This window comes from Siniperca chuatsi, linkage group LG22 (genome assembly GCF_020085105.1).
Source record: "Siniperca chuatsi isolate FFG_IHB_CAS linkage group LG22, ASM2008510v1, whole genome shotgun sequence".
NCBI classification, from domain to species: domain Eukaryota; kingdom Metazoa; phylum Chordata; class Actinopteri; order Centrarchiformes; family Sinipercidae; genus Siniperca; species Siniperca chuatsi.
In genome coordinates, this window is record NC_058063.1 from 24,252,607 (window position 1) to 24,277,011 (window position 24,405).

A 24,405-nucleotide genomic window follows, 5' to 3' on the forward strand; every position below is an offset into this window, starting at 1 on the left:
CAGGTGATGACAGCAGGTGATGGACTGTAGGTGATGACAGCAGGTGATGGACTGCAGGTGATGACTGCAGGTGATGACAGCAGGTGATGGACTGTAGGTGATGACAGCAGGTGATGGACTGTAGGTGATGACAGCAGGTGATGGACTGTAGGTGATGACAGCAGGTGACGGACTGTAGGTGATGACAGCAGGTGATGGACTGTAGGTGATGACAGCAGGTGATGGACTGTAGGTGATGACAGCAGGTGACGGACTGCAGGTGATGACAGCAGGTGATGGACTGTAGGTGATGACAGCAGGTGATGGACTGTAGGTGATGACAGCAGGTGATGACAGCAGGTGATGGACTGTAGGTGATGACAGCAGGTGTTGGACAGCAGGTGATGACAGCAGGTGATGGACAGCAGGTGATGGACTGTAGGTGATGACAGCAGGTGACGGACAGACGAGAGGACGTACCTGAGGGAACAGGTGTAGCGGCACCAGCAGCAGGTTTCACTCAGGACGTCTCTGGGTTTTCCCCTCGGGGGGGGCGCTGCAGACGAGGAAGACTTCAGCTCGTCACCTCAGTGTCTCAGATGTTTGTTGGGATTCTGTTTAAATTCCACATGAACTCAGATCTAACTGAAGGTTATTGATCCAGTGTCTGTCAGCTGGTCCTTCAAACGAGAGCCAACTCATCACTGAGTGTGACGCGGCGCCAAATGAAGTGTGTTTCTGTTTATTGTTTTTTTATTAATAGTTTTACTTTTATTTATTATTTTTCTTTCTGCACTTTTTATTTCCATATACTTCCTCTCAGGTTCACTTTAAAACCTCCGTCATCTCGTTCTTAACGGTGCACGTTAAAACATGAATATGTCTACGAAATAATGAAACGAGTCAGAAAATAAAAATAATTTCCATTGGTTGAGTTCAAATGAAGGGGGCGGGGCCTCATGGAATCCAAAGCTACTCAGTTATTTGCTGAACCGCACTGACTCGCTGAAGTACTTCAGGTTGTTATTTGTGTATTTGATGTTGACTGGAATTCCACATTTACAACTGAAGAGTTTAAATTACAGATATGAAATCATAAAAGTGTGTTTGTCAGCTGTCCGTCAAACTGTGACGGACTGCCTCGTCCAGTCATATGTTCTGAAGACAGGAGGGGGGCGGGGCTACACATGTGAGCCTGTTTTCAGAGGGCTGATGAGAGCGGAGGGATTAGGACTCCGTTACCCAGCATGCACTGCGTGTGTTTGTAAAATCCCTAAAGAGGATTTATGTGGATCAGAGAGACGACATGCCGCTGAAGAGAGAAGGTGAGACGTTTTTATCAACGTTATCTACAGACCGACGGTGTGTGTGTGTGTGTGTGTGTGTGTGTGTTTATTGTGTACGTGTGTATATAAGTGTGTGTATTTCTTGTACTGTGTTTGTTTGCGTTCACTCTGAGTTCTTCGCTCCTCTTCCTCTTCGGTTTGTTTCCTCTTGTCATCAGTTATGTTTCTGTCATTCCTTCTGTGTGATGTCATCTCTGACCTTTGACCTCTGACTGATGCAACTGCTGTTAAACAGGAAGTACCATGTTTTCCTGTTAGCTTCTTTTAGCTCAGTGTTTGTGTGACATGATACTACTACCACTACTACTGATACTACAGATACTACAGATACTACTGATACTACTGATACTACTACAGTTTTCCTCAGTCGCTTTGGTACATTTCTCGAATCAAACTCACAATTTGCAAAACAGTTAAGTGCATTTCTCAAAACAATTTGTACCAATAGCAAAACGCCGTGGATGACCTGCAGAAGCCACTCTCTTACTCCAAATCCTTCATCTCTCAAAAGTAAATATCTGTCACTGAACATGCCAGTGTCAGAATGACAAGTCCTTGTGTCCTTGTGTCCTTGTGTACGGATAAGACGAATTGTTTAGTCCCGTTGTCAATACAACAGTCTACTCTGGAGGGATGTTCTGATGGAAGCTATGGCGAAAGGTTTGATGACAGTTATTGTAAGTTACATCTAATGGAAAAGATTCAGTTTACTTACTGTTTGTATTTTATTGACAGAACGTGTCATTGAGATACAGAAATGAAAAGACAGCACTGAACAGCACACAAAAAAACCTAAAGAAGAAATGTGAACATGGGAAAAACTGTACAAATTCTCCTCCTCATCACAGCGAACATCTCGTCTTGCAATGCAGAATCTTTTCGGGTGTGTTATCAGCGTCTGCAGGCATCTGCTGTGGCGTCACACGCTGCGTCCGTGGCAGCCAGGAGGGCCGTTTGTGTACGAGGCTGACGGTCGGATACTTTCCATCTCCACGCTGAGAAGAATTCCTCCCTGAGGTAAAGGAACGGAGAGCCGGGTGGGAGGAACTCCGTCAGCATCCTGTCACGGGCAGCTAGCCACTGCCTGATGATGTCGGAACGATGGAAACCGACGTTGTCCCAAACGATCACGTACTCTGGCAGGTCATCTCCAGTCTGACCCCCGTCCTGTTCGGGGATGAGATCCCTGTAGCGAGGGTCTCAAAAGGGGACGAGACGCTCTGTACTGTACGGCCCAGTGATGGGAACATGCGTTAGCGCACCGTTCTCAGAGACCGCACCACCCACGGTCATGTTTCCGCCTCCGTACATCAGCTGTAGCTCTGTGGCCGACGGCATTTCGACCACGCCTTCTGCGTGTTGTCAGGCTGAAGCTGTGCGGTGGTTCGCTCGCTTCCAGTTCCACCATGCGCTTCATCCAGAAGACACAAAACGAGTTTTATGAATTACATGCATTTTCATTTTGGCCAAGCGTCTATAACGGCACTTTTTATCGCCCTTAGTCTTATTGTTTTGTATTTCCACGGTGCAAATGGCGTCCTCCTGTTCACGTGTGAAAGGGGGCCTCTGCCACCCCTGTGAATTTGTCTTGCAGTCCTACGTGGGACAAAAAATTAGTAAAGAAAGTGCAGTGTGCAAGGCCTGTTGTTAGATTACATAGCGATTCTGTCGACGGGAAGTCTGAATAATGGAGGACACAGCTGTTCCTCCAACACTTGGCTGCACCCTTCGGCCAGCCTCGGCCTCGTCTGCCTCTTCCTCGGTTCTGCCTTCCAGCTCCTCCACCGCGCAGCCTCGCTCCTCTTCCTCGTCTTCTCTCTTCCACATACCCGCTAGTTGACGCGTCACGAGAAGCACCTTCGTTAGAGAAAGTCAAGATTCACCTGGGAGCAATTTACCAATTCAGTCTAATGGAAACATGGAGAGTATAGAAATGTGCTTGACATGTTATGATTCAGCCATTTTGCATGTAAAGACTTCTGCTGTGAGCTTGAGCCCAGATGAGACTGTTCAACACAGACCCGATACAACACATTTCACCAACAGCAGAGAAGTGTACATAACCATTTGCAACTTGTTCAAAGAAATGACAAACTGCTTTTTTGATGTGCACAAGTGACACGATGATGTGAGAACTGAACAGGTAGAACAGGTAGAACAGGTAGTTTCAGGTAGAACAGGTAGTTTCAGGTAGAACAGGTAGAACAGGTAGTTTCAGGTAGAACAGGTAGAACAGGTAGTTTCAGGTAGTTTCAGGTAGAACAGGTAGAACAGGTAGTTTCAGGTAGAACAGGTAGAACAGGTAGTTTCAGGTAGAACAGGTAGTTTCAGGTAGAACAGGTAGAACAGGTAGTTTCAGGTAGAACAGGTAGAACAGGTAGTTTCAGGTAGAACAGGTAGTTTCAGGTAAAACAGGTAGTTTCAGGTAGAACAGGTAGTTTTGAGAATTTCAGTTCTGATCTGAGATATGTACCAAAGCGACTGAGAAAAACTGTAATACTACTACTGACACTATTAATACTACTACCGATGCTACAGATGCTACAGATGCTACAGATGCTACAGATGCTACAGATGCTACTATGTTACTACTCACACTACTGCTGCTACCACTGTTCTGGTCTAGAAGCCCAGATGCTGTTACTGACTATGTTAGCATGTTCCTGGCTAGCTGGACAGTTAGCTTGCTAGCTAATCTAGTAGCCCTGTGAGTATTAAGGCAAGTTTATTTATGCAGCACAGTTCCTACACGAAGAGTTCACGTCGAGCACCGACAGGAAACACAGGACGAGTTCAAACGGACGTGAGGGAGAAGAAGAAGTGTTAGCGCTCTCTGCCCGTTAGCCGTTAGCAGAGTTCTCCAATAATAAACACTGAGCGGGTCACTGGGACAGCAGGAGGAGCTCCTCTTCTTCGTTGGTATCGGGATGTAGTCCTCCGACTCAGGACCAGCTGACGGATATCAGCAGGGTCCAGCAGGGTCCAGCAGGGTCCAGTAGAGTCCAGCAGGGTCCAGTAGGGTCCAGCAGGGTCCAGCAGAGTCCAGCAGGGTCCAGCAGGGTCCAGTAGGGTCCAGCAGGGTCCAGTAGAGTCCAGTAGGGTCCAGCAGGGTCCAGTAGGGTCCAGCAGGGTCCAGCAGAGTCCAGCAGGGTCCAGTAGGGTCCAGCAGGGTCCAGTAGAGTCCAGTAGGGTCCAGCAGGGTCCAGTAGGGTCCAGTAGGGTCCAGCAGGGTCCAGTAGGGTCAAGCAGGGTCCAGCAGGGTCCAGTAGAGTCCAGTAGGGTCCAGCAGGGTCCAGTAGGGTCCAGCAGGGTCCAGCAGAGTCCAGTAGGGTCCAGCAGGGTCCAGCAGGGTCCAGTAGAGTCCAGTAGGGTCCAGCAGGGTCCAGTAGGGTCCAGCAGGGTCCAGCAGGGTCCAGCAGAGTTCAGCAGGGTCCAGTAGGGTCCAGTAGGGTCCAGCAGGGTCCAGCAGGGTCCAGCAGAGTCCAGCAGGGTCCAGGAGAGTCCAGCAGGGTCCAGTAGGGTCCAGGAGGGTCCAGCAGGGTCCAGTAGGGTCCAGCAGGGTCCAGTAGAGTCCAGTAGGGTCCAGTAGGGTCCAGTAGAGTCCAGTAGGGTCCAGCAGGGTCCAGTAGGGTCCAGCAGGGTCCAGTAGAGTCCAGTAGGGTCCAGCAGGGTCCAGTAGGGTCCAGCAGGGTCCAGCAGGGTCCAGCAGAGTCCAGCAGGGTCCAGTAGGGTCAAGCAGGGTCCAGTAGGGTCCAGGAGAGTCCAGCAGGGTCCAGTAGGGTCCAGCAGGGTCCAGCAGAGTCCAGCAGGGTCCAGGAGAGTTCAGCAGGGTCCAGCAGGGTCCAGTAGAGTCCAGCAGGGTCCAGTAGGGTCCAGTAAAGCCTGTGTTGGTCGTGTCTCCTCAGATACTGAGCGTGCTCTGCAGGTGATGGAGGCCTGTCAGGCAGAAGCTACTGAAGGGGTCAAAGGTCGCGCAGAGAAACTGCTGAACATCTTCCAGAGTGACCTCTTCCAGGCCCTGCTAGGTAACACACGCTAAACACACACGCTAAACACACACGCTAAACACACACGCTAAACACACACACGCTAAACACACACGCTAAACACACACACATTAAACACACGTTAAACACACACGCTAAACACACACGCTAAACACACACACGCTAAACACACACGATAAACACACACACATTAAACACACGTTAAACACACACGATAAACACACACACATTAAACACACACATGTTAAACACATGTTAAACACACGTTAAACACACACACGTTAAACACACACACACACGTTAAACACACACACATTAAACACACGTTAAACACACACACGTTAAACACACACACACGTTAAACACACACACGTTAAACACACACGTTAAACACACACGTTAAACACACACGCTAAACACACACACGTTAAACACACACACGTTAAACACACGTTAAACACACACACGTTAAACACACACACGTTAAACACACACGTTAAACACACACGTTAAAACACACGTTAAACACACACACGTTAAACACACACACGTTAAACACACACGCTAAACACACACACGTTAAACACACACACGTTAAACACACACGTTAAACAAAACACACACACGTTTAAACACACACGTTAAAACACACACGTTAACACACACACGTTAAACACACACACGTTAAACACACACACACGTTAAACACACGCTAAAACACACGTTAAACACACGTTAAACACACACACGTTAAACACACACACGTTAAACACACACGTTAAACACACACGTTAAACACACACGTTAAACACACACGTTAAACACACACGTTAAAACACACGTTAAAACACACACGTTAAAACACACACGTTAAACACACACGTTAAACACACACGTTAAAACACACACGTTAAAACACACGTTAAACACACACACGTTAAACACACACACGTTAAACACACACGTTAACGCTAAACACACACGTTAAAAACACACACGTTAAAACACACACGTTAAACACACACGTTAAAACACACACGTTAAACACACACGTTAAAACACACACGTTAAACACACACGTTAAAACACACACGTTAAAACACACACGTAAAACACACACGTTAAAACACACACGTTAAAAACACACACACGTTAAACACACACGTTAAACACACACGTTAAACACACACGTTAAACACACACACGTAAAACACACACGTTAAACACACACGTTAAAACACACACACGCTAAACACACACACGTTAAAAACACACACGTTAAACACACACACGTTAAACACACACACGTTAAACACACACGTTAAACACACGTTAAACACACACACGTTAAACACACACACGTTAACACACGTTAAACACACACACGCTAAAACACACACGTTAAACACACACGTTAAAAACACACACGTTAAACACACACACGTTAAAACACACACGTTAAAAACACACACGTTAAAACACACACGTTAAACACACACGTTAAACACACACGTTAAAACACACACGTTAAACACACACGTTAAACACACACGTTAAACACGTTAAAACACACACGTTAAAACACACGTTAAAACACACACACGTTAAAACACACACGTTAAACACACACGCTAAACACACACACGTAAAACACACACGTTAAACACACGCTAAAACGTTAAACACACGTTAAACACACACGTTAAACACACACGTTAAACACACACACGTTAAAACACACACGTTAAACACACACGTTAAACACACACACGCTAAAACACACGTTAAAACACACACGTTAAACACACACACGTTAAAACACACACGCTAAAACACACACGTTAAACAACACACGCTTAACACACGTAAAACACACACGTTAAACACACGTTAAACACACACACGTAAAACACACACGTTAAAACACACGTTAAAAACACACACGTTAAAAACACACACGTTAAACACACACACGTTAAACACACACGTTAAACACACACGTTAAACACACACGTTAAACACACACACGTTACACACACACGTTAAACACACACGTTAAACACACACACGTTAAACACACACATGTTAAACACACACACACGTTAAACACACACACGTTAAACACACACGTTAAACACACACGTTAAACACACACACGTTAAACACACACGTTAAACACACACACGTTAAACACACACACGTTAAACACACACACGTAAAAACACACACGTTAAACACACACACGTTAAACACACACGTTAAACACACACGTTAAACACACACACGTTAAACACACACACGTTAAACACACACGTTAAACACACACACGTTAAAACACACACACGTTAAACACACACACGTTAAAACACACACGTTAAAAACACACACGTTAAACACACACGTTAAACACACACACGTTAAACACACACACGTTAAACACACACACGTTAAACACACACACGTTAAACACACACGTTAAACACACACACGTTAAACACACGTTAAACACACACACGTTAAACACACACACGTTAAACACACACGTTAAACACACACACGTTAAACACACACGTTAAACACACACACGTTAAACACACACGTTAAACACACACGTTAAACACACACGTTAAACACACACGTTAAACACACACACGTTAAACACACACACGTTAAACACACACACGTTAAACACACACGTTAAACACACACACGTTAAAACACACACGTTAAACACACACACGTTAAACACACACACGTTAAAAACACACACACGTTAAAACACACACGTTAAAACACACACGTTAAAAAACACACACACGTTAAACACACACACGTTAAAACACACACGTTAAACACACACACACGTTAAACACACACACACGTTAAACACACACGTTAAAAACACACACGTTAAAACACACACGTTAAACACACACACGTTAAACACACACACGTTAAACACACACGTTAAAAACACACACGTTAAAACACACACGTTAACACACACGTTAAAAACACACACGTTAACACACACACACACGCGTTAAACACACACGTTAAAACACACACGTTAAAACACACGTTAAAACACACACGTTAAAACACACACTAAACACACACACGTTAAACACACACGTTAAAAACACACACGTTAAACACACACACGTTAAAACACACACGTTAAACACACACGTTAAACACACGTTAAACACACGTTAAAACACACGTTAAACACACACGTTTAAAACACACGCTAAAACACACACGTAAAACACACACGTTAACACACACACGTTAAAACACACGTTAAACACACACGTTAAACACACACGTTAAACAACACGTTAAACGTTAAACACACGCTACACACACACACGCTAAAACACACACGTTAAAAACAACACACGTTAACACACACGTTAAAACACACACGTTAAAACACACACACACGTTAAAACACACACGTTAAACACACACACGTTAAACACACACACACGTTAAACACACACGTTAAACACACACACGTTAAACACACACGTTAAACACACACGTTAAACAACACACGTTAAACACACACACGTTAAACACACACACGTTAAACACACACACGTTAAACACACGTTAAACACACACACGTTAAACAAACACACGTTAAACACACACACGTTAAACACACGTTAAACACACACGTTAAACACACACACGCTAAACACACACACGTTAAACACACGTTAAACACACACGTTAAACACACACACGCTAAACACACACACGTTAAACACACATGTTAAACACACACACATGTTAAACACACACACACTTTAAACACACACACACGTTAAACACACGTTAAACACATCTTACTACTTGTTATTGCACTAACAGCAGTTAGCTTAGCTAACAGTTAACTACAAACTACGATGTTAGCTGAACAGCAGTAACATTAGCTGACTTACAGTAGCTAATATTAGCTAATATAACAACAACATGAGGACCCGACACTAGAAGCCATGTGTCTGTCTCTGGTCCAGACTGAAAAGTCTGGACCAGAGACTTACTTTCCTCAGGAGGTGGTGTCAAAAGGACAGGAAGAGACACAGAAGAAGATGAACCTGCTGGCAGGGATGGCTGTGATGAGCACATGAGCAGTAATACGTTACTACTTCAGAGTAGAGCCAGTTGCTGTTAGCTTCGTGCTAACATCAGTGTTTAATAAGTGGAGTTTTATCATCACTAAATTAAAACAGCTCACAAACTAGTTCTCACATAGAGATTACTTATTATGAACATTTACAGCCACTAACTGCGGGTGGAGCTGTTGTTAGCTAACTGAACCAACTGACAAAGCTAACGTTAGCATGCTAACATCTGAGCCGTTTAGAGCGAAGAGTAAAAGAGGTGATCTGGAGCTCGGTCGACGTCTCTGACCTGAAACCTGATAAATGCTGTTTAATAACGACGTCAGTCTGGAAGATTTTAAATTACATTTCACTGAAATAACACAACATGAGTAAATAACGTCAGTTAGCTTAGCATAGTCAGATATTTCCCTCTCATTATAAACTGTATGAATGCTACTGAGATACAGATTTCTCCGTGTCTGCAGACAGAAATAAAACAAACATTTACATTTACAAAGATTTATCTTTTAGCCTCTAAAATGTGTGGAAGTTATGCTAGCTTGTGATGCTACGGTGACTTCCTGTTTACATAGTTGATTGCTCCTGATTGGACAGCGCTACAGATGTTTCCTAGCAACAGATTTACACAGTTAGTCGTTACTGAGATCTGAAGGACTTTATGTTCGGGCCGAAGGACTCACGAAGACCTGCTGTGACTCAGTCCAGATCTCAGAGTAATGTCTCCACACCCATTCTGTTAATCTGGTCTTAATGTTGTCATCAGTGTGACATCACAGACACATCACGGTTCAGTGATTGGACGAGATCTTTACCCCACATGCAGGGATTAGTCCCGAGTGCGTGTGTCTTAATAAAACTGCGATCTGACTCTCTGTGCTCTGATTGGTTGATCACATCAGCAGGTTCGCAGGTTTACTGTTGAAGGTGAGAGCAGACGTGTTCATGGGAAACAAAAACTGCAATACAAACACAAAACACAGCTGAAAATACTTTTATGGATGTAACACTTTCAAAATCAGGATATTATCTATATATTTTTACTTTTAATAAGTAGGCAGAGAATGTGAATACTCCGTCCACCACTGACTGATCGATATGAGCAGTGGTGACAGTAACTACGTACATTTACTCAAGTGCTGTACAGAAGTACAGTTTGGAGGTACTTGTACTTTCCTCGAGTATTTCATTTCATTCCTTCCAAAGTACTAATACCACACTGTAAAAATCCTGTTACAGGTAAATGTCCTGCAGTGCAAATGTTACTCCAGTAAACGTCTGAGTATAATCAGGAAAATGTACTGAAAGTATTAAAAGCAGTAAAATGTCCCGTACGACTGCTGTACTGTTGATTATTATTCCTCATGTATTAATGTAAACGCAGGATGTTACGGACTTAAAATGACTTAAACGACCAAAATAGTTGCCAATTATTTTTCTGCCAATCGACTAATTGTTTTACAAACTGTTATAAACTGGGTGTTTTAATTTACAAGATAGATTTATTGACCATTTTACAAAACAGGGTTGTATAACGCGATTCTGTTTTGTAGTTAGCTTTATGCGACTCAGATAATCCGAATCAGAAATCCTTTATTGATCTCTGAGGGGAAACTCTTTGTTACAGCAGCTCGTCTTTACGTCAGTCACACAGGAACAGAAATTACACGGTGGAGTGCTGAGGATGAGTTCAGCAGTCTCACAGCCTGAGGGAAGAAGCTGCTCTGACGTCCGGTGGTCCGGTGGCGGATGCTTCTGCATCAGCAGGGTGAACAGGCTGGGGGGGGGTGTGAGAGCCTCACCTCTCCGACATCGCTGAGGCTCGGCAGGTTGGTACCAGTGGTCCTGCAGACCTCCGGTCCCGGCCGTGCACATCCCGTGCCAGTTTGCGAAGTTTCCAGTCAGGATGCTTTCTGCTGCTCCTCTGTGAGAGTTAACGTCTTAAGTTTCCTTAAGAAATGCAGCCGTTTCCGAGCTTTGACCAGGTGGAGGTGTGAGGGGACCGTGTCCGGTTCTCTGTGACGCTGATTCCCAGGAACCTGAAACTGCTCCACCTGCTCCACCTCAGCTCCACTGATGCAGACTGGAGTGTGTGTCTTTGCCTCCTTTTTCCTAAAATCAGCGATCAGCCATTCATTTATTAATTCTAACATTGATTTATAACAAAACATCATATTTTCTAAACTCTTCAGCTGTCAGATAAATGTAGTGGCGTAGAAGAAAGAATACTCAAGTAAAGTACAAGTACTTCAAAGATGTACTTAGTTACTTTTCACCACTGGAGGAGGAGCGATATGATTGGTCAAAACATCACACACATATCTGACAGTGTGAACTAATGTGTGTGTGTGTGTGTGTGTGTGTGTGTGTGTGTGTGCAGACATACAGGAGTTCTACGAGCTGACGGTTTGTGAGAACCAGACGACGAGCCAGCCGCACACACCTGGACAGGTATGAACACACACACACACTTCCTCTCTCTATCTCTCTTTCTCTCTCTAATCCACATGGCAACACCCATCGCTGTTACCTAGCAACAGCTGCAGCAGCATTATCGGGACAACAGCTGCATAACACCATGGCAACAGGAGCCCTACCCCCACCACCTCCACCTCCCCCTCCTCCTCCCTCTCTGTCTTCTTGTCATCAACCGGCGAGTGACTCAAGGAGGTGTACACCCCCCCTCCAAAAACACACACCAGTCTTCTTCATCTGTCTCGCTCGCCCCCCTCTCCCTCTCTCTCTCTCTCTCTCTCGCTCGGTGCTGACAGACGGAGGGATACAAGAGGCGAGCGAGCGAGCGAGCGAGCGAGCGAGCGAGGACAGACAGACTGACGAGAGAGAGAGAGAGAGAGAGAGAGAGAGAGGGAGGGAGGGAGGGCGACACTGAGACTGAGAGAGAGAGAGAGAGAGAGATCGAGCATGAGTGTGTGAGTGTGTGTGGAAATGTGTGTGTGTGTGTGTGTGTGTGTGTGTGTGTGTGTGTGTGTGTGTGTGTGTGTGTGTGTGGATATGGACTGCCTCTGCATTGTCACCACCAAGGTAAGAGCAGACCGCCCGCATGCATCCGCTAAAACACACATACACACATGGTTTATGAGGACATGTGTGTCCTCATAAACCATGTGCATGTGCGCGCGTTTGTCCTCATAAATCAAAGCCGGTTTTCGTGTGTGTGTGTGTTTGCTGCTTCCCTCATTTTTTCATTCATTACCCTGCGTCTCTCTCTCTCTCTCTTCACATATGTGTGTGTGTGTGTGTGTGTGGTTAGCGTGTCCACATTAGCATGTATGTTAGCTCAGGCTAGCTCCAGCCTGTAGGTAGCTGTTAGCATGGCCGTAGCCGGGATATTCAATTCAGCACATGTGGAAACAGCATGTCACATGTGAAAATGCACATGTGGTTCTCAGGCATTTCCCGTGATACAGGCACTTTTTATCTCAAATTTGAACGAAGAAATAAATATTTGATCTGTAATAATCAGTTTGAATTACAGAATCGGTGCAACAGGTCGTGTCTTGTACTCCAGATGGGGGTGTTAGTAAAATGCACTGTCACTCTGATCTATTGCATTCATTGTTGTCCTCGGTACACTAGCTATTCTTGTCGTCGTTCATTAGAGTAAAATTGAGGTAACTAGGAAGTCGTTCTGAACAGTTTGCCGACTTTTTAAAATGCAGCAGCTTGAAAGTAACATTAGGATGTCACTCAGTGAAGCGGCAGACGCATCGTGAGTGACTGTCAGCTGTTTACACAGTTTAGGATTAGTCTATGTGGGCTGCGTTGAAATTATTCAGCAAGTTTTGTGTGTTGTTGTCCAGAGCTATAATAAAAATATAATCTGTCAGGACTTTGGGACTACATACTTTTAATGCATTTAACATGTGAAACAACAATATTACCTCCAATATCACATGTGAAACAGCATTTCACTGATACACTGACTGGTACGTGTGATTTTCTGACATTTCCTATCTGATAAATTCACATACACACACATGTGGTTTCTGGTTTTAGGGAGTGAAGCCCTCGGACTATTTCCGGTACAATGTTTACTGGTGTTTTAGCCCTGGGTTGTTTCAATATTTGCTGGTAGTTTAGCTCTGGTTTGGTCCCATTTTTACTGTTGTGTTTGCCCTGGTTTGGTCGTATATTTACTGGTGTTTCGGCTCTGGTTTGTTTGTAAATTTAATAGTCATTTGGCTCTGGTTTGTTCCAACATTTACTGGTGTTTTAGCCCGGGTTTGGTACAATATTTAATGCTGTTTCATCTTTGGTTTGGTCGTATGTTTACTGGTGTTTTAGCTCTGGTTTGGTGACATTTGTTGGGGTCTCCCAGAGGAAGATTTCAATGCTCACGATAGTCTTTTGTCTCAGAAAAAAAATAAAAAATCTGCTATTTATTTGGCGATTACTGAATTCTGACCTGTTTCTCTTAAACCCCCCCTTAGGAGCAAAAAAATAAATCAATGTTAATCCAGTTTGAGAATAACAGTAGAAACACAAGAAAAGCAGCAGTTCTTTTGGTGTGCTCATAGGCTTCTTAGAGTTTTCTCCTTAACAACCTTATGGAGCAATAAATAGACACTTAAGAGAAAAAGGCTTGCATGATGTCTTACGCATGTCTGAGAAATGGCTTAGTGCCAATAATTTAAGAAACAAATGAGAAAATGTGTATATAAATGAAACGTGAAGGAAAAGTAATGCACAAAATCTTTTAGAAGTTAATTACAATCTGGAAAATGTTGCACCCCAAAAATAAATCATTGGATGAACGTAATTTCATCATGCCACCTATATTTCATCTAAACAAATCGAGGACAATCTCACATCTGGCATTAGCAACAGATACCAACACTCCTGTTCTTCCAAGCTTCAACATACTACATGTAACTCGAAATTCTTTTCAATGCATGAAACAGAAACTCATTGTCCAGTTTATTATGTCAGTCCTGCAATAAAGATTCTAATAAAGTTTCTGATGTTCAGTTTTTCAGTTCATGCTACTGTTTTAGGGAGGTGCTGATATAACTATCGTCATTTTGGAGGATGTAGTGTGTGTGGTGCTGTTGAACGGAGTTACACTGAGAGGTGTTAATAATTGGTCAGCCCTCTGATATAAATTGGTTGGACAAAATATTGGAAACACCTCTCTAAAACAGTAGCAACAAAAACACTATAGCCGTCATAAAAAGGTAAAACAATACAGACAGATACTTAGGATATATGCATGATTTTATTTTTCACACTCACTCCCACCAGCAGCTTGTGTTTTAGGAATTGTCCCTTTGACGACATCCTCTGTCCATCCAGATCGAGGAGAATCTCCTGCAGGACTTCATATGTGCATTTGAGGTCTGATGAGTAGCATCAGTCCAAATAAATCAAGAGTCCAAAGAAAGTGAGCACAATGCTCCCCATTCGACTGAAAACCTCCATTTTTTCCCGTCGGGACTCCACATCGAGTGCTCTGCAGAAAACTGGCCTATGAGAGTGCGGCTACACAGGCATCACGGCCAATGTTTCGGGTTTCGGTTGTGGGGGGTGGGTCTCAAAGCCGAGCTGCTAACGTTAGCTTGACCACAGCACCAGTACCAAGTACCTACAGCTCAACCTGTAGCAAACAAACAAACAAATACAGTCTATGTAGCAAACACTCTTCTCCACTGATGTCGTGTGGATGTCCCGCAAGGGAGCAGGGAACACAAGGGAGTAGGACCCAAATGCAGACAAGAGCTGGTGAAGTTCACTGATTTAATGGCAAAAGAAATTGTACAGCGGGCTTACGGGTACGATGAAGCAGGCAAGGTTTAAACTGGGAAAGCAATCCAGCATGGGCAAACAAATCTAAAGGCAGGCGGAAAAGTCCAAAAGTCCAATCGACGGGAAAGGTCCAGGAAAAACAAAGAACAAACACACCAGAACAAGGCTGGGATGCTTGACATGGGTACAATGTACAACTGAAAATGCAAATGACAAGGACAACAAACTGACACTGAACAAAGGAAGAAACCCGGACTAAACACACTTAGGTAGGGGAGACAACGAGACACAGGTGCAATTAATCAACAATCTAAACTGGAGGGAAAGCAAACATGAGAGGAGAACACTACAAAATATAACAGGAAACAGGACAAAACCTCCAAAACTATGACAACTGAGGCTTAAATGCAGTTTTTAATCAGCAGTAGTGCTTGAATGTTGCCTCTTTTTTAACGTTAACTGAATAAATAATTGAAACTGCTGATTGCAGTTTATTTTCTGTGTCCGCGCTGTTACAGAGTTAACTACAGTGTTTTAATGGAGTGCAAAAAAGATGCTTCACAGATAATGTAATGTTACCTGGAGAGTAAACAAAGAAAGAGGCACCATAATATTTGTTAACTAAGCTAATGTTAGCTAAGCTAACGTTACTTGTGAGGATAGATAAAACTAATATTTTTGGGTAACGTTAATCTAGTTTACTGAGAAACGGCTAAAAGGTATGATAATAATTTGTAAGAATTAAGAAGTATGAGAAAAATGGTTAAAATTTCATATCGATGTTAAATTGAGCTCAGTTATGTCTAGGAGACATATGTTGGACAAAGAAGAGATCTTATTTTGGATTTTCCTTTCCTCTGGGCTGTACCAAACAAACATGTTTTCTTCCATCTGGGCATCTCTGCGGCACTACAGTACTTCATCATAATGCTGTTTTGTCACACATTTCAAAAAATTGCAGCTTCTGCGATTTGGATATTGCTATATCCTTGTTTGGTCCAATATTTACTGGTCCTTTAGCTCTGGTTTGATCATATATTTACTGGTCCTTTAGCTCTGGTTTGATCATATATTTACTGGTCCTTTAGCTCTGGTTTGGTTGTATATTTACTGGTCTTTTAGCTCTGGTTTGATCATATATTTACTGGTCCTTTAGCTCTGGTTTGATCATATATTTACTGGTCCTTTAGCTCTGGTTTTGTCCTGGATTTACTGGTGTGTTAGCTCTGGTTTGATCATATATTTACTGGTCCTTTAGCTCTGGTTTGATCATATATTTACTGGTCCTTTAGCTCTGGTTTGGTTGTATATTTACTGGTCTTTTAGCTCTGGTTTGATCATATATTTACTGGTCCTTTAGCTCTGGTTTGATCATATATTTACTGGTCCTTTAGCTCTGGTTTTGTCCTGGATTTACTGGTGTGTTAGCTCTGGTTTGATCATATATTTACTGGTCCTTTAGCTCTGGTTTTGTCCTGGATTTACTGGTGTGTTAGCTCTGGTTTGATCATATATTTACTGGTCCTTTAGCTCTGGTTTTGTCCTGGATTTACTGGTGTGTTAGCTCTGGTTTGGTCGTAAACGTAGTGGTGTTATGGCTCTGGTTTGGGCCATTATTTACTGGTGTTTTTGTCCTGCTTTGGTCCTATATTTATTGTTTTTTATCCCCAGTTTCTTCCAACATTTGCTGATGTAATATTCTTCCATCTATTTTCTACACACACACACAGAGAGATGGATGTGTTGGATCAGAAATAGCTTCTACTATCTTTAGCTACATCAGTACTGCTAATGGACACACACACTCTCTCAGAAGTCTTGTTGTGTGTTCAGACCAAGACTGACAACTCCACTCGCTCCTGATTGGACAGTAATATGTTTCAGTGGGCCAATGAAGAGACACCGGTCCAATCACACCATAACCAGAACCAGCTCAGACCAGTTTAGACTGGTTTTAGACCAGCGATGACCAATTTAGACAATCTTAGGCCAGATGTTAATCTGTGGTAAACTAGTTAAGTCTGGTTGAGACCAGTTTAAAGACATCGCATTCTCGTTGTTTTTGACTAGTTTAGAGCTAATTAGTTTGCCCTTTTCCAGTTTTATATCAGGCTAATTCGCTTTTAGACCAGTGTAGGTCAAGTTGAACTGCTTTGGTTTAGGCTCTGACCAACTTTTATGTAGCTTCGCACTTGTACAGACCAATTTAGAATAGTTTAAGCTGGGTTTGGACTTGTCTCAAACCAGTTTAAACTTGTCTTATTTGGATTTCAGACCAGTGCAGACCCATTTAAACCATTTCAAATAAGAATTTGTCCTGTTTTAAACTAGTTTAGTTCTGTAAATTCCAGTGTAGAAAAGTTAATATTGATGTAGATCATTTTCACAGCTCATTTAATGTCAGTTTTAGATCATCGTTGACCAATGAAAACTTTCTGTCATACCAGTGTAGACAAATTTAGACTGGTAGAGACCAGTTTTTAGACACATTGTATTGTCATAATTACTGGTGTAAATACTGGCACAGGAGGGGTTATAGTTGTTAACAAAGACGTACAGAAACACTTAAATTCAGTTCACAGCTGCACTACAGTTTGTTATAAATCATTTGTTTACACTCTGTTTTTAAAAGCTTAATATTGGGTTAAATTAGTTGAATTACTTTAGAGCTGTTATTGTTTAGACCTCAGTGTTAGACCGGCCGTGCAGAGTTTAGACCAATCAGATATCATATAGTATGATCCTGTGTGTTAGTGGCCGAGGCTGAATTCAAACTGGATTCAAAGCAAAGAACAGCAAAGTAATATGAAAACATGAATGCAGCGTGTTCATTGCTGTGCGTGCACCGAAGAGTCGATCTGCGAGCTGCGAGCCACATGCCAGTCAGAAACATGCGAGTAAACACAGACTGTAATTATCAGCCAGGCAGACTCCCAGCAACGCGTCAACACAGTTTGCACAGCCACGTATTTATAGACTGAATGAGCCGCCGAACTCCTCGCTGTCTGAACCTGATCTGAAGTCTGATCGGCGCGAGGCTCTGTGTCGGCTTCAGGAGGTCAGAGGTCACGCCGGTGATCCTGCTCAACTCACCTTTAACTGTTGTGTTAAACTGGTTTACACTGGACTGACGCACAGGTACACAGACAGGTCAAAGAACAGACAGACAGGTTAAAGGATTACTCCAGTGATTTTCCAGGTGTCTCCAGGTGTCTCCAGGTGTCTCCGGGTGTCTCCGGGTGTCTCCGGTGTCTCCAGGTGTCGGGGAGTTCTACTGCATGTGTTTTAAAGTAGTATAAAGCCTTTAGTGCCTCTGCAGCTGCTGCTCATCTCTGCTGCAGGCTACATTAGCCGCTACTAGCATCCGTCCTCTTCCAGGTGTCCATGGTGGAGAGGACGTCCTGTGACTCAGGTCTGTCCTGAAGACACCTGAAGTTGCTCGACGTCCTCCGGGATCAATATTCTTCACATATGTTTCAAACCATTCATAAGTCTGTCATCCCGAGAGTCCATGTCCTGCACACGACATCTGTTTCCTGTCTGTCCGTCCTGGGACAGGGATCCGTCCTCTGCTGCTTCCTGAGCTTTCTAACATTTTTCCCCGTTAAAGGGTTTTTTCTTTATCTGAAGCGAGGCTCTAAGGACAGAGGGTCTGTCTGTCTGTCTGCCTGTCTGTCTGTCTGTCTGTCTGCCTGTCTGTCTGTCTGTCTCTCTGTCTCTCTGTCTGTCTGTCTGTCTGTCTGTCTGTCTGTCTGTCTGTCTGCCTGTCTGTCTCTCTGTCTGTCTGTCTGTCTGTCTGCCTGTCTGCCTGTCTGTCTCTCTGTCTGTCTGCCTGTCTGCCTGTCTGTCTCTCTGTCTCTCTGTCTGTCTGTCTGTCTGCCTCTCTGTCTGTCTGCCTGTCTGTCTCTCTGTGTCTGTCTGTCTGTCTGTCTGTCTCTCTCTCTGTCTGTCTGTCTGCCTGCCTGTCTGTCTCTCTCTCTGTCTGTCTGTCTGTCTGCCTCTCTGTCTGTCTGCCTGTCTGTCTCTCTGTCTGTCTGCCTGTCTGTCTGTCTGTCTCTCTGTCTCTCTGTCTGTCTGTCTGTCTGTCTCTCTCTCTGTCTGTCGGCCTGCCTGCCTGTCTCTCTCTCTGTCTGTCTGTCTGTCTGCCTCTCTGTCTATCTGTCTGTCTGTCTGTCGGCCTGTCTGTCTGTCTGTCTGTCTGTCTGTGTCTGTCTCAGCCTATCTGTCTCTCTCTCTGTCTGTCTGTCTGTCTGTCTGCGTGTCTCTCAGCCTATCTGTCTGTCTGTCTGCCTGTCTCTCTCTCTGTCTGTCTGTCTGTCTGTCTGTCTGTCTGTCTGCCTCTCTGTCTATCTGTCTGTCTGCCTGTCTGTCTCTCTGTCTGTCTCTCAGCCTATCTGTCTCTCTCTCTCTCTCTCTCTCTCTCTGTCTGTCTGTCTGTCTGTCTTTGCCTGTCTCTCTGTCTGTCCACCTGTCGCCCTGCCTGTCTGTCTCTTTCTTTATGAATCAAGGCTGGCTCCTCCTCTGTCCGGTGATGTCAGTTGCCAGGCAACAGAGGCTCTCAGGGCCTTCATGTTACTATGGCAACGGCATCAGCATCTCTTTTTCTTTTTTTCTTCCCTGTCTCTCTCTCTGTCCCTCCCTCCTGTCTTACTCTCCCTGTCCTCCCCTGTCTCTCTCTCTGTCCTACTCTCCCTGTCTTACTCTCCTGTCTCTCTCTCTGTCCCTCCCTGTCTTACTCTCCCTCCCTCCCTGTCTTACTCTCCCTGTCTTACTCTCCCTGTCTCTCTCTCTGTCCCTCCCTGTCTTACTCTCCCTGTCTTACTCTCCCTGTCTCTCTCTCCCTCCCTCCCTGTCTTACTCTCCCTGTCTCTCTCTCTGTCCCTCCCTGTCTTACTCCCCTGTCTTACTCTCCTCTCTCTCTCTCCCTCCCCCTGTCTTACTCTCCTGTCTCTCTCTCTGTCCCTCCCTGTCTTACTCCCCTGTCTTCTCTCCTCCCTCCCTGTCTTACTCTCCCTGTCTTACTCCCCTGTCTCTCTCTGTCCCTCCCTCCTGTCTTACTCTCCCTGTCTTCTCTCCTGTCTCTCTCCCTCCCTCCCTGTCTTACTCTCCTGTCCTCTCCCTCTCTCTCTCTGTCCCTCCCTGTCTTACTCTCCCTGTCTCTCTCTCTGTCCCTCCCTGTCTTACTCTCCTGTCTGTCTTACTCTCCCTCCCCTCCCTCCCTGTCTTTCTCTCCCTGTCTTACTCTCCCTGTCTCTCTCTCCGTCCCTCCCTGTCTTACTCTCCCTGTCTCTCTCTCTCTCCCTCCCTCCCTGTCTTACTCTCCCTGTCTCTCTCTGAGTGAGAGTGTGTGTGTGAGTGTGTGTGTGTGTGTGTGTGTGTTGATGTCATGGATTAATAACCAATCAGATCAGTCCAACCTCAGTTTTTAACTGACTATAACAGAATGAATATACACACCAGATGGCCAGAAGTATGTGGACAGTCCTCTGGTCTGGGTTTCTTCTTCCTGGAAATCTTAATTGCAGCATAAAATTATATTTTATATTAATTGTTATTATTGTTCTTTCAACTTGTATGAAACTGAACTCCCAGTACTTTAATTTAACAATGAAGTAAAGTCCTTTAACGGGACATTAAGGGGATAACTAATGGATCAGTTAATGGACAATAATATATTATGGAATCATTGATCCGCTGCAGGAGGGTCTGGAGGTCCTTGAAGAGGTTGTAGGGGTGCTTGAGGAGGGTCTGGAGGTCCTTGCAGAGGTTGTAGGGGTGCTTGAGGAGGGTCTGGAGGTCCTTGCAGAGGTTGTAGGGGTGCTTGAGGAGGGTCTGGAGGTCCTTGAAGAGGTTGTAGGGGTGCTTGAGGAGGGTCTGGAGGTCCTTGGGGGGTAGCGCACTTCCTGCATCATTGATTTCAGCAGATTAATGTCCACGAATGCTAACACCTGGTGTGATCTGTGTCTCTGCAGAAGTATCGTTACCAAGACGATGAGACTCCGCCTGTCGACCCCAGCCCCGGTCACATGACCCACGGACGCAGCACGGAGCTGAGCAACGCACACCTGGACGGATACACACACCCTGCCGCACTCACAGTACGCACGCACACACACACACACACACAGCGTGGGGGTTCTGCACTACACTTCCCAGAATTCAGCGGTCAGTCAAACAGCGTGGGTTCAAGAAGTTTGAAGGAAGGTTCATGGGAGTTTGTGAGAAAGTCCTTGAGGACAATCTGATGAGGTTCTCGGGGTCCTTGAGGAGGTTTGAGATGTCTTTCAGGAAGTTCTGGTGTCCTTGGGGACATTTAAGAGGTCCTTGAGGGGGGTCCAGGTTAGTTTTACATGCTGTGTCGGCTGCAGTGAGGAGGAGGTTCTAAGATTCTTGCAAAGACTTTAAATGTCCTTCAGAACCTTGTGGGGTCCTTGAGGAGGATCTGATGAGGTCCTAAGGGTCCTTGAGGAGGATCTCGTGGTCCTTAAAGCTCGAGGAGGTAACGCTGGAGAAACTAGCAGATTCTGAAAGTATCCAACCCAGACTGACTGCACAGAGGGCACGCAGGTAGGCAGGTAGGCAGGTAGGCAGGTAGGCAGGTAGGCAGGTAGGCAGGTAGACAGGCAGGCATGTAGGCAGGTAGACAGGCAGGCATGTAGGCAGGTAGACAGGTAGGCAGGTAGACAGGTAGCTGTCTTATGGCAGTCCTGCGACAGCCACAGATACCGAATTTCTTTCATTTTTGTGTCAGAGCGTTTGATTTATTGGACGTAAAGAGAATTTCAAGAAACATAACAGAAAATGCTTCTGAAATAAAGTGCATGTCTTCAGATTAGATGCAGTTCTTCATTCCACCAACAGGAGGCAGCAACACAGCGTGTGCGCGCGCGTGTGTGTGTGTGTTCATGTGTGTGTGATAATTAAACAGAAGGGCTGGACATAATGGCAGAAATGCCTGTACAAACTGGTCGATACAACACTGTAGGAAATGCCGAGACTTACTGAGTGTTAGTGAGTGTTAGTGAGTGTTATTGTTTAATGGTCGTGTGATCGGCAGTGTTTGTGTTTCCATCAGTAGAAGCAGTTTGCGCTTCTCTCCACCAGAGGGCGCTGTTTACTGCGTCTGAGCTGCACTCTTACACAGATTCAGCCAGAGAGCTCACACTAAACGACGAACTTCATCTGGAAAACGTCTGTTTTCGTGGTAGCTAACATCCTGCTGGCTCTGTTACACTAAGCCTTGAGGAGTCCTTGAGAAGGTTCCCAAGGTCCTTGAGGAGGCTCTGAGGGTTCTTGAGGAGTTTTGAGAAGTCTTTGAGGAAACTCTTGGAGTGCTTGACATTGTACTATGGGTCCTTGAGTAGTCAAGTCAATTTTATTTTTGTAGCCCAATATCACAACTCACAATTAGGTGTCAGAGGTCTTTGATGAGGTTATTGGGGTCCTTGAGGAAGTTGGAGAGCTCCTTGGGAATGTTTGAGAGGTCATTAAGAAGGTTCCAGAGGTCCTTGAGAAGGCTCTAGGGGTCCTTGAGAGGTTCATGATGACGCTGTAGAGGTCATTAAGAAGGTTCCAGAGGTCCTTGAGGAGGTTCAAGCGGTTAAGGGTCACTGAGGAGGTTCTGGGAGGTCCTTGAGCAGATTTCAGAGCAGGCAGAGGGGTCCCGGCTGGTCCTTGAGCAGGCTGTAGGGGCTTGTTCAGACGGCAGTGATCTCATCAGCATGTCTCAGATCAGATTTCAGAGCAGAACCCGGCTGGTTTGCAGGTCAGGTCTGAGGTCAGCTGGTATTAATATTCACACACACACACACACACACACACACACACACACACACACACACACACACACACACACACACACACACACACACACACACACACACACACACACACACACACACACACACACACACACACACACACACACACACACACACACACACACACACACACACACACACACACACACACACACACACACACACACACACACACACACACACACACACACACACACACACACACACACACACACACACACACACACACACACACACACACACACACACACACACACACACACACACACACACACACACACACACACACACACACACACACACACACACACACACACACACACACACACACACACACACACACACACACACACACACACACACACACACACACACACACACACACACACACACACACACACACACACACACACATGCACACACACACACACACACACACACACACACACACACACACACACACACACACACACACACACACACACACACACACACACACACACACACTCTCAGGCGTGGGCTGCCTCTGATGCATCCCTCTGCCTTTTTCGCTCGACCGTCGCCATGGCAACGACGAGAATGAAGAGAGGGGGAGCACAGGGGAGGGTGGTGTCACCATGGCAACAACATTTGCCTGAAATTATTCTTTTTGTAAGAATTCAATTATTCTCTCTCTCTACCTGTCTGTCTCTCTGTCTCTTTGTCTCTTTGTCTCTCTGTCTCTCTTTCTACCTGTCTGTCTCTCTGTCTCTCTGTCTCTTTGTCTCTCTCTCTACCTGTCTGTCTCTCTGTCTCTTTGTCTCTTTGTCTCTTTGTCTCTCTGTCTCTCTCTCTCTACCTGTCTGTCTCTCTGTCTCTTTGTCTCTCTGTCTCTCTTTCTACCTGTCTGTCTCTCTGTCTCTCTGTCTCTTTGTCTCTCTCTCTACCTGTCTGTCTCTCTGTCTCTCTGTCTCTTTGTCTCTCTCTCTACCTGTCTGTCTCTCTCTGTCTCTCTGTCTCTCTGTCTCTCTCTCTTTGTCTCTCTGTCTCTCTCCTCTCTCTCTCTCTCTCTCTCTCTCTCTCTCTCTCTCTCTCCCTCTCTCTCTCTCTCCCCCCTCTCTCTCTCTCTACTGTCTGTCTCTCTGTCTCTCTGTCTCTCTCTCTCTCTCTCTACCTGTCTCTCTCTCTCTCTCTCTCTTCCCTCTCTCTCTCTCTCTCTCCTCTCTCTCTCTCTCTCTACCTGTCTGTCTCTCTCTCTCTTTGTCTCTCTCTCTCTCTCTCTCTCTCTCTCTCTCCCTCTCTCTCTCTCTCTCTCTCCCCCCCTCCCCCTCTCTCTCTCCCTCTCTCGGCCAGCGGCGCAGTGACATCACAT

General features: G+C 45.1%; 1 protein-coding gene across 1 annotated transcript in view; it reads left to right on the top strand.

Annotated features, from left to right (window-relative positions):
- Positions 1–1,270: 1,270 nt before the first annotated feature.
- The window catches only part of dlg4b (discs, large homolog 4b (Drosophila)), a 44,951-nt gene continuing 21,816 nt past the window's right edge, over positions 1,271–24,405 (top strand). Inside the window, exons 1-4 of the mRNA XM_044183908.1 lie at positions 1,271–1,304; positions 5,231–5,350; positions 11,852–11,922; positions 21,207–21,332. Coding sequence (XP_044039843.1) covers positions 1,286–1,304; positions 5,231–5,350; positions 11,852–11,922; positions 21,207–21,332 — 336 coding nt within the window. The 5' untranslated portion in view covers positions 1,271–1,285. The remainder of the gene's footprint in view (positions 1,305–5,230; positions 5,351–11,851; positions 11,923–21,206; positions 21,333–24,405) is intronic.